The 13,936-nt window shown below is 41.9% G+C and overlaps 1 protein-coding gene across 1 annotated transcript in view; it reads left to right on the top strand.

Moving 5' to 3' along the window:
- RTKN2 (rhotekin 2) overlaps window positions 1–13,936 on the top strand; it is a 192,750-nt gene that overhangs the window by 160,404 nt on the left and 18,410 nt on the right. Inside the window, exons 9-10 of the mRNA XM_073596259.1 lie at window positions 5,403–5,534; window positions 8,154–8,319. Of these exons, the coding sequence (XP_073452360.1) occupies window positions 5,403–5,534; window positions 8,154–8,319 (298 nt within the window). The remainder of the gene's footprint in view (window positions 1–5,402; window positions 5,535–8,153; window positions 8,320–13,936) is intronic.

Raw genomic sequence — 13,936 nt, forward strand, 5'->3', positions numbered from 1 at the left:
AACTGCTGGGGACGCTAGTATAGATCTGATCGGATCAGATATTGATCCGATCAGATACTATACCACTAAGGGAGGTGTATGCTGCGTGCGTGGGTGTTAGTGGTACTGGCGCTAATCTGACGCTGCCTGGGGCGACGCGTATCACCGCCGGGCGATCAGGGGGCTAGACCTTTTTTCGGTAATAAACGGCGGGTGCCCTGACACTATAAAAAATAAACAAACTAACCAGCGTCACCGTAACAGTTATACGGTGATCAGTGGTGAAAGGGTTAACTAGGGGGCCATCAAGGGGTTAAAACATTTATTCGGTAGTATATGGGGGTCCCTGTCGCTATAAAACGCTGACGGCGAACCTAAATATTTAGGTCCCTTTTTGGATAGCATAAGGAAGGGTTATCACCCCTGTAACGTTTGTTTTGCTGTTTGTGCCCCTGTTCAGAAGATTTCACCTCACTTTCTGTCCCAATGACAATTGGATTTTGAAAAACGCTGACGGCGAACCTAAATATTTAGGTCCCTAACTAGCGTCACCAGCGACACTAATACAGCGATCAGAAAAATGATCGCTTAGCGACACTGGTGACGGGGTGATCAAGGGGTTAAAACTTTATTAGGGGGGGTTAGGGGGGTATCCTAGACCTACAGGGGGGTAATACTAACTGTCCCAACACTGTAACTGTCACAAACTGACACCAATGCAGTAATCAGAAAAAAAAAAATAAATATGGGTTGTTGTGGAAACAAGCCTTGGTGATAAAGCATCAGTGGAGGTACCATTTCCCCATAATAGCTCTTACAGGAGTGAATTTCCCTTCCTAGGTGTAGATTTCCTCTCACTTCCTGTTGTCTCTCTCTCGGTTTGTAAGTAGGAGTCGTTTGTAAGTCGGATGTTTGTAACTAGGGCACCCCCTGTACTCTGATTAAACTATACCTCAAGGTGGGTACTCCCATGAAGCATGTGAAAATTTAAAAAAAATTAACCCCTAACTACCCCATGCGTAAACAGCGCTACCTAGAACACATCAGAACCATGAATGTGAATGTTAATACCATGTACAATACTATAAGTCATTCCACTAATAAATGTAATTTGCTATAAACTGATATAATATGTAAATCAGTGTCTTTTTTTTTTTTAAAGAAAAGTGACCCACTACTTAGACACAGTACTCCAGACAAAAAACAAAGACAAGAAGTTCTCCACAGTGTGTTCTCTCCAGAAGATCTGGTTTACATAGATTTCACACCAAACTTGCCAAAGGATTTTGACTCCTTGTGTGATTGAGAGTCAAAACCAGCATGTGTTTTTATATCCTTGGTATTGTAGCTTCTGTGTGCTCCACAGCTCTCCACGCTGTTCTCCTGGTCTAAGTAGTTATCTTGACTTAGATTAGGAAAAATGCTCCATATTCAACAGTAGGGAAGAAGGAAAGGGATCCACGTAGTGAAAAGTACTGTTTTTTAATAAGAATATAAAAAGAAATGCACTTGCATAATAACAAGCAGTGTTTGCCTTAGAAAACCATTACATTCCCACATTTAAAATGGCAGCCACATATTTCTGGTGCCAGAAGTGACGTCAAACTGGCAATTCCTACCCAATGCCTTTCATCATAGAAAATTACATCAGGAGCTAGCAATAGAACAATATTTCAATATAACAAAAACAATTTTTCAAAAGCTTTCTTAATTTTCTTAAAGGCCCCTTTCACAAGAATGGTCCGATCAGGTCCGCTTGTCCGTTTTTTCTGGCAGACCCGATTGGACCCTCCATTCTCCTCCTATGGAGCGGCGCAGGTAAACACACTTGTTTACATCCGCCTACCTCCAATCTGGCAAAAACAAACAGAAGTGGATTGGAGGGCAGTCGGGTGTAAACAGACAGAGATGTTTTGTTTACATCTGACAGTCCATAGAACAGAGTGGACTGTGTCTGCTCCACTTATGATGACTTGTCTGCTTACATCCGTCTACCTCTGATCCGATGCAGCAAAAACAAACAGAAGGGGATCCGTTCCCCCTCCATCTGGCCGGATCGGATCAGAGGACAGTCGTGTAAACGGACAGCCGATCTGTTTACATCTGACTGTCCATAGAACAGGTGGGCTGTGTCCGCTCTGCATAAGTGGAGCAGACACAGACCTGTCATCCGGCCCATCCACTCAGTTCAGCAGGGGATCAACGGACAGATCCCCTGCTAAGATCAATGGACAGATCCCATGCTGAGAACTGAATCCAGCCTGTGTGAAAGGAGCCTAATGCACGAACGCCGAACTTAAAGGATAAGTTGACCTTTGGGAACATGTTATATGTTCCACCCGTTTTTAGAATAGAACTTGTAACATGTTTCCAATCCCCGTACTCCGTTACAGCAGTACAGGGAGAAGTTCCCCGTACTAGCTATCACTTTTTGAAATCGGCACGACTGTGCGGGCCTCTGCCCATCTGGCGCATCATTCATTCACACAGCTCTGTGTAAATGAACCACAAGCCCCCACATCCTTTTGCAGCTGTCCGTTTGCAGTTCTCAAACGACCACGGGGCTGTGGAGTGCCTTGGTAGTTAATTGATCCTGTCAGTGTATCTGCTTGCCTGTATGGGCACACAGATATACGCTGACAGACCTGCTTTATAGGCTCCAAATAAATAAATGCATATTTTTTTACCTGCAAAAAAAGTGCATTTATTATATATTTAAAAAAAAAAAATTAACTTCTCCTTTAAAAAATCCTGGTCTCCTAATTCAGACTTGACTAAATTTCTAACGCTCAACAATACCTATAGCGTTAGTATGAGCGTCAGACAGGCGTCAATGAGCTTTAGTATGGGCATTAGACAGGCATTTTACAAGTATTAATGAAGAGTTAAAAATGCTTCCCAAACGCCCTATGGACAGTTTTGAAGTGTTTGACAAGATTTAAAACTGCTTCCATTACAGTAAATGAACAAATCTTAACGCCTCGCAGCCGCTCCGCAACTGCCTGCCAGAGCATTTGTGAGGCGTTAACATAGACTTGAATGGGAGGTGTTGAAACTTGACATGAGGCTTCAATTTTGAAGCGACGCTAACGCTTAGTGTGAACAGCACTATGTGCTGTCTATTGTATCTTGTGCATAGGCGTTTTAACGCCTCTCAAACGCCTGCTCTTAATGCCAGTGTGAACTCAGCCTTAGAGGAGCACTACTTCATGGTACATCTCTGGATATACCTGTCTGTGGTGACAGTGTATGTTAAAGACGTCTATTTAAAGTCATTATTATTAGTTATTTATACTACATACCCGGAGGAAACCCATGCAGGCACAGGGAGAACATGCAAACTCCAGGCAGGTAGTGTCGTGTTTGGGATTTAAACCAATGACCCTAGTGCTGCCGAACTTAAAGGATAAGTTGACCTTTGGGAACATGTTATGGGGGCAGTGCTTAACCACTTGAACCCTTATTGTGTCATAGCTTTAGGCCCATCAACCCTTCACAATAATGGCAATCTGGTGCCATCTTGGAGTTTAAAGGTTTCATTGTTGACCAAATCCAGCTATGATCACTCTGTCAGTCTGCTGGCACGTCCGACAAGCCCTTCCTGCAGTTTAGACATGCTATGTCTGTTTGAATTTCCCCTGTTTTTTTTTTGGGGGGGGGGGGGGGGGGGTTCCTCTTGAGTACATATTTCTTTGATCATGTTTTGTATATCCTGTTTAGGTGGTGTGTTTTTTAACCACTTCCATACCGGGCCTATTCTGGCACTCTCCTACATGTAAAAATCATATTTTTTTTGCTAGAAAATTACTCAGAACACCTAAACATTATATATGTTTTTTAGCAGACACCGTAGGGAATAAAATAGCGGTCATTACAACTTTTTATCTCGCACGGTATTTGCACAATAATTTTTCAAACGCCTTTTTTTGGGGGAAAAAAAGCAGTTTCGTGAATTAAAAAAATAACAAAACAGTAAAGTTAGCTCAATTTTTTTGTATAATGTGAAAGATGTTACGCCGAGTAAATAGATGCCTAACATGTCATGCTTTAAAATTGCGCACACTCATGGAATGGCACCAGACTTCGGTACTTAAAAATCTCCATTGGCGACGCTTTGAAAATTTTTACAGGTTACCAGTTTAGAGTTAGAGGAGGTCTAGTGCTAGAATTGTTGCACATGCTCTAACGCATGCGGCGATATCTCACATGTGTGGTTTGAACAGCGTTTACATATGTGGGCGAAACTTGCATGTGCGTTCACTTCTGAGCGCAAGCTACCGGGGACAGGGGCATTTTAAAATTTTTTTTATTATTATTTTACTTAATTTTTTTATATTTTTACACTTTTTTTCAACATTTTTTATTTTATCACTTTTATTCCTATCACAAGGCATGTAAACATCCCTTGTAATTGGAATCTGTTGTGACAGGTCCTCTTTATGGAGAGATGCGGGGTCAATAAGACCCCACATCTCTCCTCCAGGCTGGAAAGCATGAGATCGAGAAAAAAAATTCACAGATCTCATGCTGACAGCCGCGATCGCGGCTTTGTTTACATCCGGGAACCCATAGCTACAGGCATCATTCAGATATCCCTGCACAAAGTCAAGGACGTCATTTGACTATGTGCAGTAGTGAAGTGGTTAACCTGTTTTTTAGGTCTCTTTCTGTGATATTCTTTGTACTGCTTGCTCAAAAATGGAGGCATGATGGTTAAAGGCGGGGTTATACAGGGACTGGCCTAATGGTTTTGTGACGGTGTCCCAACCTCCTGTAGGCAGCAGTCGTACCCAACTGTCTAAGAATTCTTAAAGTCTTGTGTCCCTCAAACTTCAAGAAAATAATTTTACAGTTAGTGGAGTTCCACCCACTTTTACAACTCTTCAGCATCCCTCACTAAATTGCACTGTAAACAAATTGGATATTTAAAAAAAAAAATTCTCAGCACCTACTGTATATCTGCTGTATTCATTTTTCACTTCCTCCTCCCTGGCCGTGGCCCATTGCATCATTTCCTGTTTGCAATGCCTAATGGGAAGGGGCGGCAACTTCCTCTGACACTGCCGTTGCTATGGAAACCTCACCTGAAACCTATTACACTGCTTGTGCTGCACTGAGCATGTGCTAGATCTGCAAGGATGAGATCCAGGAAGAAATACAGTCTGGCTTCAGATGCCCACACTTAAGATGGCCATGGCCTGCTGTAAGTTTATAAAATAACAAACTACTGCTATAAACTAACAAAACAGACCTTAGTTTACAGACTAACTTTACTAGAATACATTAAGCTTGTGTATTATAGGGGTATTTTTATTTAAAAAGTATAATTTCGGCCGGAACACCACTTTTAAGTGCACTATTTTTTACATTAAGTGAATTTTGCCTAGGCTATGCTGTTTCAATTTTGATTTTTGTTGTTCCAGGAAATGGTTGGAGGTGTTCGAAGCTGCATTAAGCTATACTGTGTACTGAAAGGTGCTAATCTTCACTGCTACTATACTCCAGAAGAGATTGAGGCAAAAATTGAACCGACAATGACCATTCCTATTAATAAGGTAAGATGTAAAAAAATGCCAAGTCAACTCAAAGTGAGAATAATAAAGTGCAGCGCTAAAATAAACCAGCATAAAGTAAATACGTCAGTGAAAAATAATATACACCTGTGAAAATGTGAAATATGGTAGCAAACAAAGTATGGGAAACAGGCGGTGGCCTGCTAGGTGTAATCAAAATAATGTCTATAGTGAAGTATGGGTCAGCAAGGGACAAAAGTCCATAAAGAATACGGTAAGTGGAAGTCTTCTCCAAGGAGGGGGTACCATATACCCTGGGAGGTAAATAGACACTCAAATGGAAAGGCGACCACAGATACCAAGGCACACAGATCTTCAATTGGAAAAGTTGGATACCCTTACCAGATCCGTAGGACGCACCTGCCGTGTAGCAGTACGTCTATGAGGCATAAGCGGGTGGTCTCTTGTGATGTCCAACCGAATGTTGTCCTGTAGGTCACGGTCACCGGTGAGGGGTAGTTGTCCTGGGCAGACGTTGAACCACTAATGCACACGAACTCCGGTTCCAGAACAAAATTGATCAGGAGGAAACAATCCACAGTGGAACCATGGAGAAAGAAAAAAGGGAACTCCACATGGTGTCGGTCAAAAATGGGGTTTTAATGGATAAAAACCATACAAGATAAAAGTGATCACAGACAAGTAAAAAATGGCAATGTGGGAAGCTGAGAATGCTAGCCATACGCGTTTCGACTCCACAGTCTTCAACAGGGGCATAAAGTAAGGTATGCTATTTGATTTCCTCTCAATTTTTGTCTTATTTGAAGTCTAACGTTGAGTTTCCTGAGTTACTGGGCTGTTGGAAGGCCTGGAAGTTATGTAAAGGTTTTCTATGCTGGCACATCTAGGCATACTTGTCGTCAGGCTTTGGATGTTAATTTTTTTTTTTTCGGACATTCTTAACAATAAGTTCATAAGCTTTACAACAAGCTCTCCCTGACCACTATAATTGCTGACATTGTGGATCACTTCATCCTCGAAGCTCAAAGCAGAGGCTTGCAAGTTCAAGTCTGTCTCAACAGCTCAGCTCATTCTGCTCGCCCGTCTCATAACTCTTGCGCTATTTTTACATTAGAAGGCTTGGACATATATTGCTGGTAAATATTTGAATGTCTAAAGAGCACTCCTTTTTTTTTTTTTCTCCCATTGGTGTTTCTTTTACAAAAGGCTTTATTGTCTTTAAAAACATACACAACAGAGCCAATGGGATGACAATTGCGTAACATACAGAATGTACACAAGTATAGAGATTACGAACATAACATTGATGTGGATCCATACAACTAAACAAATAAGTAGATTAGCACTGCACAACGTTCCTAATGAGCAAATCTACACTCCATCTAAATGAAGTGACCCTATTAAGGTTAGCTGAGATAACAAGCCAAAGGAATTGCAAATCCATGATGAGTGCGAGCACCCCTATTTTTAAAGGGATACGATCACATCTCAATACTTGGTCAATATTGAAATTTTATATGTAAAAGGGGCAGCAGTATGTCTTTCCTGAAAATTTATTGGTGACACTGGGTGTCCACTGGGCTTAAAAAAGATGCTCTTTAAGGTATGTGTTTTTTTTTGTTTTTCGAGCCAGTAAAAGCACCTCTGTTAACATGTGTCCATGCCCATTAAGGATTTGCAGGCATATTGGAAAAAGGGCATTCACAGGTTAAAAAAAACTCAATGCACCTAAAGACATTTGAGTGTTAACGCATTTCATTGGCCAGGATAAATTAATATTCTGGCCAATGGCATCCATTAGCCCTCAAACTCTTGAAATGTCCTAAAAAACATGTGCAATACGTGGCTTTAGGTGCTTTTTTTTTTTGTTTTGGTGGGGTTTTTTTTGTTTTTTTTTATGTGGCATTTCTCCTGCCTGGAAGTTCTAGAGTTCGGGGGAGAAAAGGAAATTCATTCTAATGCCCTTTACACGCGGTCGGATTTTCAGACGGGAAAAAGTGCGATCAGATTGTGTTGTCGGAAATTCCGATCGTGTGGGCTCCATCGGACTTTTTCCGTCGGAATTTCCGACACACAATGTTTGAGAGCAAGCTATAAAATTTTCCGCCAACAAAATCCAATTGGTTAAATTCCGATCGTGTATACACAAATCCGACGCACAAAGTGCCACGCATGCTCAGAATAAATTGAGCCGAAAGCTATTGGCTACTGCCCCATTTATAGTCCCGACGTACGTGTTTTACGTCACCGCGTTCAGAACGATCGTATTTTCCGACAACTTTGTGCGGCCCTGTGTATGCAAGACAAGTTTGAGCCAACATCCGTCGGAAAAAATCCATGGATTTTGTTGTCGGAATGTCCGATCAATGTCCGATCGTGTGTACAGGGCATTAGAATAAGCACAGGTATAATTTGGGCAGATCATTTAGGGGTCTAATTTATAAAGGTTTTCACCCAAGTTTCACATACATGTCTATATAAATATTTAAAAAATGTGTGGATTTCGGATAAAAGCCTTGATACGTAGAATCCAAAATGTTCTGTCCATATAATATGTTTGTTTCTTGAAGTTTCTAACATTCGTGTAAGTATTTTTATATACTTGAAATATTTTATTTGAACAAAATGCCTGTATTTCAGGAAACCAGAATCCGCGCTGTAGAGAAAGATTCCAAGAAAAGGTCAAACAGTTTTTCTATAATCAACATTGTATCTTGCGAAGCAATAACTAAAATATTTTCAGCTGATAGCCGAGAAGACCTTCAGAAATGGATGGAAGCTTTCTGGCAGCATTTTTACAACCTCAGTAAGTGATTCTATCTGCTACTCAGTTATTCCAGTTCCTCATATGAGAACACTTGGGGGCCTAATTATAAATGTTTTCAGCCATGATTCAAACATTTGTCAAATTGAATCCAAATCCTGTGTAAAACCTTTATAAATAGACCTTAAGACCCTGTACCTTGTTTCTCAGCATTTCTGATTTAAGAGCTGTCTGTGTTGCCTTCTAAGTAAGATAGGTGGTCACTGAGTGGGCAGCGGTGTAATTATGTTGCCACACACTGTATTGAGCTGAGCTGGGAGGTCTCTAACTCCAGGTCTTGCCTGCCCTTTTGCTACGTGTCGATTGATTGACAGGCCAGGGGTCTCCTGGTTTGCCACACCTGCATGTACACAATTGGCAGACTATGCTAATGATTACCAAGGGGAAGATACAGCCGAATGGTGTGCAACGGTGTAGGCTAAATCAGAGGCTTATGAATGGCAAACTTTTTTTTTTCTCACAAACCGATATGCCAACAATCCTGCCCACATAAGTGTCCATTATGTACTCGAATTACCAGTGCAAGCTGGGAATTGTCTCAAAGAGCAGTAACAAACAGGATGCATCATTGCTGCTTCTGAAATTCCTCTTACAATGCCCAGACCTAAAAGTTTCTGTATACAGCTATGATGTCATTGGCTATAAAACCTGAGTGCATCCAAGATGGCTTCCTTTGCTCCTAAGCACTTTGAGTCCCCAGGGAGAAATATGCTATAGAAATCCAAATTAAAGAAAAAATAAAAGTTTAAAAATTGAGTTTTGCCGCAAAACTGGTTTCTAGATATTATATGGCTCTAGACCCTAGTAACTCTAGAATGGTTGAGAGAGCTAAGGCCTGTTGGCCTGCCATTGCACCAGGGTTGTCAGATGAGCAGTAGTGAGGTACTTTCCATGTATTTACCCACACTAATTGCGTCTACGGATCATTCAATTGCGTTATTTACACCAGACATATACCCTTGTACGTCATCTTCGTATGCACAAGAAGGACTATTTCATATGCACAGAGGGTGTGGGAGTGTTCCAAGGTGAGGTCCCTATGGTCTCGGGTAACAGGGTTCATGGCTGACACCTTTGGCTTCATACATACATACATACATACATACATAGATAGATAGATATATCACACTTTTAGGTCTCTTGGGGGTTATTAAAGTGATAATAAAGGACTTTTTTTTTTAAATAACAAACATGTCATACTTGCCTCCACTGTGCAGCTCGTTTCTCGCTTTGCAGAGTGGCCCCGAACCTGCTCTTCTGGGGTCCCTCGGCAGCTCTCTCGGCTCCTCCCCACTTCTGATAACCACCTGGGAGAAGCGCTCTCCCGGGGCGGGGGGGGGGGTTACCTTGCCGGCGCGCTCCCGAGGATGCTGAATGCAGGACCCGCCCCCCCGGCGCACGCGTCATTGGATTTGATTGACAGCAGCAGAAGCCAATGGCTGCACTGCTATCAGTCTATAGAATCAAGAGCTGAGAACCCTGGGCAGAGAGAGAGCGCATCCCAGTGGGACAAGTTCGAGGGTTCAGGTAAGTAAAACGATGGGCCGGTCACTGACAGGTGTTTTTTCACCTTAATGCATAGGATGCATTAAGGTAAAAAAAGCACAAACCTTTACAACCTCTTTAAAGATGAGGAGGTGGAAGAGGCCACAAAATTGTTTCTCAGACTCCCTTTCTTCTATGTTCGTAAACTTATTGCCAGAAGATAGTTTCCGCAGAAATCTAACTTTGGGGATGTGAAAAAGATTAGTTAATGCTGATGTTCCGCTATACAGAATGACATATGAGGCCCATGGATCCCCTAAAAAAAACTTGGGAAGGTGTGGTTCCGTTGGATTGATTCTATGGACACTTTGGAGGATGTATCTGAGTGAATATCGGGAGAAGATGTGGAGGGACTATGAAGTCATAGCTGAATAGTTCCAATGGGGTCTTGCACGCCTTAAAAGACCTATATATTATTTTTCTGTGTTTTTTTTTTTTTTTTTTTTTTTTTTTTTTTTTTTCTGTTTCCTTTTCGTTCCATTATGTTTTTTTGTGCTGAAAAATTTTTTTTAAAAAAATGTTGTTTTTAGTGTACTATAGGAAGTATTTGAAAAAAACCTGGCTGTGTGCCTAGACAGATTTTTTGTAGGGATTGTAAATGATGGTTTACAAAGCAAAGATTTCTGGGTATGTTTTCTACTGTGAAATTTTTAGACTAATCCTGGGCACTTAAGCCTTCCTCCCTTAAATTTCAGAAAGTTTTACTCTAAATAACAGACTTCTGCGCCAGAAGTTTGTACTCCACATAAGAGACTTAATTTTGGTGCAAGTCTTTTATTTCCGTGTAACGTGGCCATTTACTGTGTTTATGGAGTTGTGTTTGAGTGATTGTTGGCTTTCACACTGAAGCCCTGCTCTTAAGACCTTCTATAAAACCTAGTTTGTGAAATTCGTGTTAAAGACTTGAGAAGGAAGCATTTATATACTTTTCCTGTATGACTGCCCTTCATTTAAACGTGAAAGAAAAAATATGCCAAGTTTATGAGTAACATTTGTATTTACTTTTTTTTCCTAATCTAAACACCTGGACTTTCTCAGGAACATTTCTGCTCTATTGGACAGGAAAGATGGCTCCACTATTAACTTTTTCAGCCAAGATAAAACAGTTTGTAATTGATTGACTCATTTAAAACGGGGCCCCTTGTTGTGTGACATAGCAAAGCTGATAAACTTTGCATAGGGAGGAAAATTCTTTCATTACTAAATGAGGTGGAAAATTATACATATTAAATTATTTGTGGATTACTGGGATGCATCAAAATAATTATAAATATTTTGATTTGAGCCACCCTATGGCCTTGTCTACACAGGCGGCTTGTGGCAGTAAAAAAAGGTCCCTGAGCCTAATTGCGTGTGTGTGTTTGTTTTTTTTTTTTTTTCTCTCTTCCCAGGGCTCAACCAAGTGAATTAGGCCACACTGCAACCGCATGAAATGCACATGGTTGTAGTAAGGGGACATGGCCTTTTAAGGGTTAAAACAGGCATCCAGGAGGTGACATATCACCCTTAAGCTGGCTATCAAATGCCTCTGAAAAGCTATCCCGCACAAATCACCTTTCATAGGGGCAGTGAACAATGCTACAAGCGTAGACGAGGTCCAAATGTCCTTTCTGTTGTCCTGACAATGTAATTTTCACTTCTTGCTATAGAACATAATATATGACACTTAAAGTGGAACTCCACCCAAAATGGGAAACACTGGTAGTCTGCCTCCACCCCCTCTGCTGCCACATTTGGCACTTTTTTGAAGGGAGGGTGAAGCGGGTACCTGGTTTTGACGTGGCAAACTCAGCCGGGAAGTTCGGCCCCCTCCTTCCCCCCCACAGCTGGCCCATTTACAGAGCGCAGCATGCTTCGCGCATGTGCAGTAGGGAACCGGCTGTGAAGCCGCAAGGTGAGAACTGGATACCTTAGTTTTAGAAGCTGTCAGAATTTCAGTCCCTTCTGCTGGTGGGAGAGCAGGGGGGTGGTGGTGCTGAGGATTGGCTGCATTAAAAACTGTGCTGCGTTGCTGGGCAGAGTGTATAGGGGCCGGAGCAGTGCTGAGACAGAGTGCAGAGGCCTAACTGATGGGAGCAAAGGGATTACCCTGCCCACACACAAAAATTATTAGAGAAACTCCCCCCCCCCCTTTACTTTTTTCACAGTTATCCATAAAAAACTTGCCCACATATCCAGCGGCGTTCTATAATGATTCACGGCGCTGATTCTCTGATGTCATTGGGAGCCAGCGGAGTCTTTTACTTTGACATGCATGTACCTTGGCACATCCCCGGGGACTTGTTGCAAGAAAACGGAAGAAAACATCAAATCTCTGATCACATACCACAGGGCATGCTCTGTAGCGTGCCTTCTGGAATACATGATGTCAGTATCTTGGGGGGGCCGTTGTCTTGGAGAGATTGGCTATATGCTATACATAATCAATCTGACCTGCGCTAACATGCGCCCTTTCAGCATAATGCATCTCTAAATAATCCATGCCTCCCCCTTTCCCCAATAAACAGACATTACCTCAGCATCATGTCATCATCTCAGCATCACTGCCGTCGAGCAGTTCACTGCTTCTTTTATTCACACACAGGAAGTCACAAACTGGAAGGCTTGCCTCTAACAGCCAATCGCCTCCTACACAGGATGTGACCTCACAGGATATGACCAAATAAGGATGTAACAACACAGGAAATGACACTAAAGGGGAGGGCATCCACAGGAGTGGGAGGGAGAAGTGTACGTGTCTCATCCCCTTGAGGCATGTACACTGCCCCCTCCACCCAGCCACATGCATGCACATCCACCATCTTTGTCAGCATGGATCCCACTCAATACTGCTCAGAGTAACCAGTATCTAATAAGATCATTCTACTTGTTCTTACAGGCTTGAGAAGATCTGCGGGGACATTGCTACTGGTGTTGTCAATGTACGAGTATACCAACAAGGCAGATATCAATGTCCTCTTATTAAAGCAGATATGTATCCAAAGGGGATAGCGTAACCACACAGATATATAATATGTTTCTCTCGTTATGCAGACTTCGCTTCTCTAATGTGCATAGACATTTGAAGGCAAGAAGTCCAGCGCATTGCGCTTGATACTTACAAACTGGCAAAGCCCACACACACAGAACACGTCTCCAAACCCATTAGAAGGTTTTCATACTGACGGTTTTACCGCTGGTCCCGATTCAACCCAATAGTGCTCCTTGGCTAAATCAGACACAGTAAGACAGATGACAATCTATAAAACACATATCCTAGAATAAAATGTCCACATGAATCCATATGATAATTTCAACAACACTGTGGGCAACTTGGACATCATCCTAGCCTAAGCAAGAATTGCAAGAGTGCTTGAGGGTTCTCCAAAAAGGTATATAAAAAAAAATCTGATTTAATAGAGGGAAAGTAGAGTATGAGTGTAGTTATGGAAAGTGGATGGTAAAAATCAAGAGGAGCTTCTAAGTGCAGTAACACCAGTATGAAAAAATGCAATTAAAAACACTCACAGAAAGGTTGTGTAAATTAAGCTTATCATCCCACACAGACATTAGGTCTCCTGTCAAGGCTCTCCTGGATCCTCACTAGCTGACCAGCAGCAGAGGGATAGACAGATGCCAGAAGCAAGATGGCCGACTGACTTTGAGGACCAGCTTTGAGAACATCAGTGGAAGTGACGGCAGAAGAGGGCAGTTACATGTTTCAGTCATGTGCAGAAGCTCCTTTGTCAAACCTGAGCCCCTGGATATGGGAACTATAGAGTTAGACAGAGGGAGGACTAAAATTCCCAGCATAATTTAAAAATATTGTAGAAAAAAAGTGTATATATAAATGGAATAAGGTAAAAAAAAATAACACACCAGATGTACAGTATATAGCAAGTCATACAATACACAGGAAAAAAAACATACTAAATAACCCTGCGGTGAATCCTAAATAAAGATGACTGTGTACAAAAGAAAGAAGGGCAGTGTGGAGGGGAATGGAGACTATGTGTGCAGGGAGGGGGGGTATTATGCGCAGGAGGGGGCAGTGTGTGAAGGAAGGGGTAAATGT

Source organism: Aquarana catesbeiana, linkage group LG08, assembly GCF_042186555.1.
Source record: "Aquarana catesbeiana isolate 2022-GZ linkage group LG08, ASM4218655v1, whole genome shotgun sequence".
In the NCBI taxonomy this organism is placed as follows: domain Eukaryota; kingdom Metazoa; phylum Chordata; class Amphibia; order Anura; family Ranidae; genus Aquarana; species Aquarana catesbeiana.